The 3,749-nt window shown below is 35.9% G+C and overlaps 1 protein-coding gene across 1 annotated transcript; it reads right to left on the bottom strand.

Moving 5' to 3' along the window:
* Positions 1 to 1,244: 1,244 nt before the first annotated feature.
* LOC108630168 (lipase 3) lies at positions 1,245 to 3,163 on the bottom strand. Its single transcript, XM_018033253.2, has 8 exons — positions 3,059 to 3,163; positions 2,751 to 2,949; positions 2,578 to 2,692; positions 2,071 to 2,317; positions 1,848 to 2,006; positions 1,704 to 1,788; positions 1,488 to 1,630; positions 1,245 to 1,407 (listed from the first exon to the last, which is right to left on the bottom strand). The coding sequence occupies exons 1-8, from the start codon at positions 3,161 to 3,163 to the stop codon at positions 1,255 to 1,257; spliced, it is 1,206 nt and encodes a 401-aa protein (XP_017888742.1). The 3' UTR covers positions 1,245 to 1,254.
* Between the last annotated feature and the right edge of the window lie 586 nt (positions 3,164 to 3,749).

Raw genomic sequence — 3,749 nt, 5'->3', positions numbered from 1 at the left:
CATTCTATTTATTTTATTCTGCTCATCTATTTATTTTATTTTACAACGATCAGCTAAAGCCTAGCGATTCTAATTTAATTTAATATATAAAATAGGTAGATCTATACGACGGGCACAATCCCGACGATTCTTTGACTGGAATTTTATTTGACTGGATTAAAACCTCGGATAGATTTTAAAAAAGTTTCCATTCAGTATAAGCACCCGAAAATTTATTGAGCTCAATGCGCGACAGTTAAACTCGCGTCTATATTAAAAAAAAATTAATACTTTACTTGCGGTAATTGAAGCGTTGCTTTGTCCCTTGAGGCCTCGATGGAGTTCGTCATGGATAAAAATCGTTTGCCATGCGAAGACATCGTTCTTGAAATATTTCACTAAACGGAAAAGCCGTTCACTTTTTTTAACCAACGTTCGCGTATTAACTAGCGAAATAAAGACCGTCTCAAGTTCGAATGCTTAACGGTCACAAAACACGTGCGAAAATAGCGCAAATACTCGGAGCAAGAACGTCCTCTGTTATTTACGAGTCCTTGGAATAATATCGGTAGCCCCTTGATCACATGTTCGCGAATTTTTAATTTCCCGAATAAATCGATAAATCCTACAACTTTTATTAATTACCTTTTGCAATTTAATTGCAATTTCTACTTAAAATTGCACTGCAATACTATTTTCTCGTTCGCTTGAATCGTAAGCCCGGCTCGAAAGATCGTTAATGCACGCGGATAAAAATTAACATTCTTTGCTAAAATTTGGCAAACCGGTTTGCCGAATAAATGGAATATTTAATAAGAAAATACGATTTATTTAATTTATCGTACGGTAGAAGCAATTTTACTTACAATTAAACAGACGAATTCGTCGCGAATCGAGGGGCTACACGATTAACACTCCGCGCGTGCGATACTTTTCGAGGACTCTCCAAGACTGTCCAGGTCGGGACTATCCGAAAGAACGACGAGAGCGAAGCGCTATGCTCGTTCACGAGTATTACGTAATTTTTAAGTAATTAGGTACAAACATTTCTAAATAGATGGAGCGTCTAGGTATTATTGCGAGTACGAAAGAAAATTAAGTAAACGAGAAATTATTCTTAAAATTGTACTCTTACATAAAAACAGTGACAAAGTATTGAAATTGTAACAATTGCATTAATAAAACACTGTAGAAAATTTTAGAAATTTTGCGAATTTATTAAAAAAGTTACATCTTCAATTTTTATGTCGAATCACAGACTTTTCTTCATTTCATTTATTTTTTGTAGCGCTCCATAAGACTTAAGACTTGATTGTACACCCATATATCAACGTGTTTACCCCATAAGAAATCTAGATGCGTGAAGTATTCGTACGGTACCAAGAATTTCTGTGCGTTTGGCAGCTTTTCATACAATTTACGCGTATCCTGAAAAACGAATAAATAAAAAACGACACATAATAGATTAATGTAAAAATTTTGAAGCATGGGAATAGCTGCAGACGAACCTCGGGAGCGACCAGAATATCGTTAGAACCGTAATATATGTATACTGGCAATTTGACTTTGGCCAAATCGTAATCAGGTGGATGAATCTGTCCATATTTTTTCATATTACCAATTAAACCATGATCATATTTTCTAAACTTGCCTATAGAGAAAAAAAACCGTAATTTAATTAATGTGCAATAAAAAAAGAGCATTTTAATTATCAGTTCACTGACCCGAAGTCATTAACTGTGCGTAATGTACGAATTGTCTGGTGGACGCGCCAGCAGGATCGTATTGAACCACCGTGGACAACAAAGTCTGCAATAAAACTGCGATTAGAATAAAAACTGATTAATCGTCGTGTCAGAAATAATTACCAAATTCATGTCCTTGTCATTGAAACCACCGATCAGGAATACAATATTTTTGCACACTGGTTGTAAGAACGACTGGTCGTCGCATACTATTTTTCCTAGGGTCTGTATCAATTTTTTCGAGGGTTTAAATTCGCTCATACCGATCAAGTCTAACATGAACTGAAAAGTGAAATTGAAAATTAATAAGTTGAATTAACATTGAAACAGTATAAAAACTGTCTACCTTGATGTCACTAGAGTGAGGAGCTAGAATGTTCAAAAGAGGATTTTTTGAATTATTCATGAAAGTTGCTGGTGCGAGGGCGAAAGAAGCTATGATTTTCTCTTGGTACTCCGGTCGTTCTGTGGCCATCACGAAAAATGCCGAGCCACCCTGACTGTGCGATACGAGGAACAGCTTCTCCTGCTTACTTATTTTCAGAGCGTAATCGATCATCGCTGGAATATCGTAGACGCCCATCTCGTGCCAACTGTGCAGTCAAATAATAATAATAATCAGTACTCTCGATCAATCATTTAATACTCTATCAAACGTTGTCACAAGACACCTTCAGAAATTCTCGCCAAAAAATTATTATCATCAGTTTAATCATTTTTTAAATTAATCCATTTATTTTTTATTATAAGAAGAGTAAAGAATTTAATTTAGGAAAAAGTATTAAACTAATAATACTAATTTTAAGCAAAAATTTCAGTCTTTTGGCATTGGTAGAAATAATGTTAATCATACCTGAACAGCCAATAATCCGGATTTGAAACAGTCAGATTCACATGCTTCCTGGAATATCTATTACCACGTACATTGCCCATCCACACGTCGTATCCCCAATCCGACAGCATCAGAGCTAAAACACTACAAATTACGAATTCTGTCTCGATTCATAAAATCGATTAACAAATTACCGAAACCCTTCTCCGGTCCAGGGAACACCCAGCTGGGGGAGCAATCTAAAAGTCCATGTATGAGTAATACAACAGGCTTGCCAGCAGCCGGAGGACTCTTCTCCGATCCGGTGATCCTCTCCAAGCCCAGAATGTACCCATCCTCCGTGACGACCTCGTAGGACTCCGCTTGGTACCCCGCTTTCACTGCCAGATCATGCTACGCAAACGTCAGCCGTGATCGAAGGAACGTAAGACACTAATCTAAATTTTTAACTAACTAATTTTTAATAATTTTTAACTAATTTTTAAATCGGTGTTTCACTAACTGGTGTCAATGCTTTATACGCTTCAGGAATCTCGTACTGATCCTCGAGGGGTAGTCCTAATATCGCTGGCAGCAAGCAGCACAGGGCGAGAGGTATCCCAAGCATGGTCGCGGATGATTTGTCCCGGACAATTAACAGTAGCCGTATATAAAGTATCACCTACACGTTTTTTTCGTGTAAAAAAATAACGAATTATATCTTTATCGATTATCAAAAGATCAGGTGTCAATCGAACGATTCGCTGATCGATAAAGCTTTTTCTTCAATTTCTGTTATTGTTTCACAGATTTCCGTCTCTTTTCGATAATTCAAACAAATATGTAATAGGATTAACAGAAGTTGATAAAGAAAGCGAGATTATATCTGTCGTTATCGACCCACCTGTACTTACTTGATTAACGATGAAGACTAAAAAATGTCAATGTCAGGATAAAACAACGTTGGATATTTATCTCTTACTCTCTAATCGTTTATTTCAAGGTCTTTCGATAATAATATGTCAATATAAAAATCGATTGACCCTCTTGTAAAAAGAAAAGTACAGTACGAGTGGTAATATCTCTGCCAAAAGTTTAAGACACGTGTTCAATATTTGAGGCAATTTTAGAATTAATTATAATTACAGAGGAATAAAATTTATAAAATTGTTCGATTAGTTTTTCTCGGTCATAAGGAATTTTAAATTATACAG

This window comes from Ceratina calcarata, unplaced genomic scaffold (assembly GCF_001652005.2).
Source record: "Ceratina calcarata isolate Rehan_Ccalc_2016 unplaced genomic scaffold, ASM165200v1 scaffold71, whole genome shotgun sequence".
Taxonomy (NCBI): Eukaryota; Metazoa; Arthropoda; class Insecta; order Hymenoptera; family Apidae; genus Ceratina; species Ceratina calcarata.
The sequence above is the reverse complement of the archived record's forward strand: the minus strand, read 5'-3'. Positions and strand labels throughout refer to the sequence as shown.

Bases quoted from the DNA above. Each gene is read 5' to 3' on its own strand.
- LOC108630168 (XM_018033253.2), bottom strand. From the start codon at position 3,163: ATGCTTGGGATACCTCTCGCCCTGTGCTGCTTGCTGCCAGCGATATTA. The intron at 2,318-2,577 runs GTATGATTAACA...TTGACTGCACAG, and splicing joins CCGGATTATTGGCTGTTCAG to TTGGCACGAGATGGGCGTCT. The intron at 1,631-1,703 runs GTCAGTGAACTG...TTTTCTCTATAG, and splicing joins CGCACAGTTAATGACTTCGG to GCAAGTTTAGAAAATATGAT.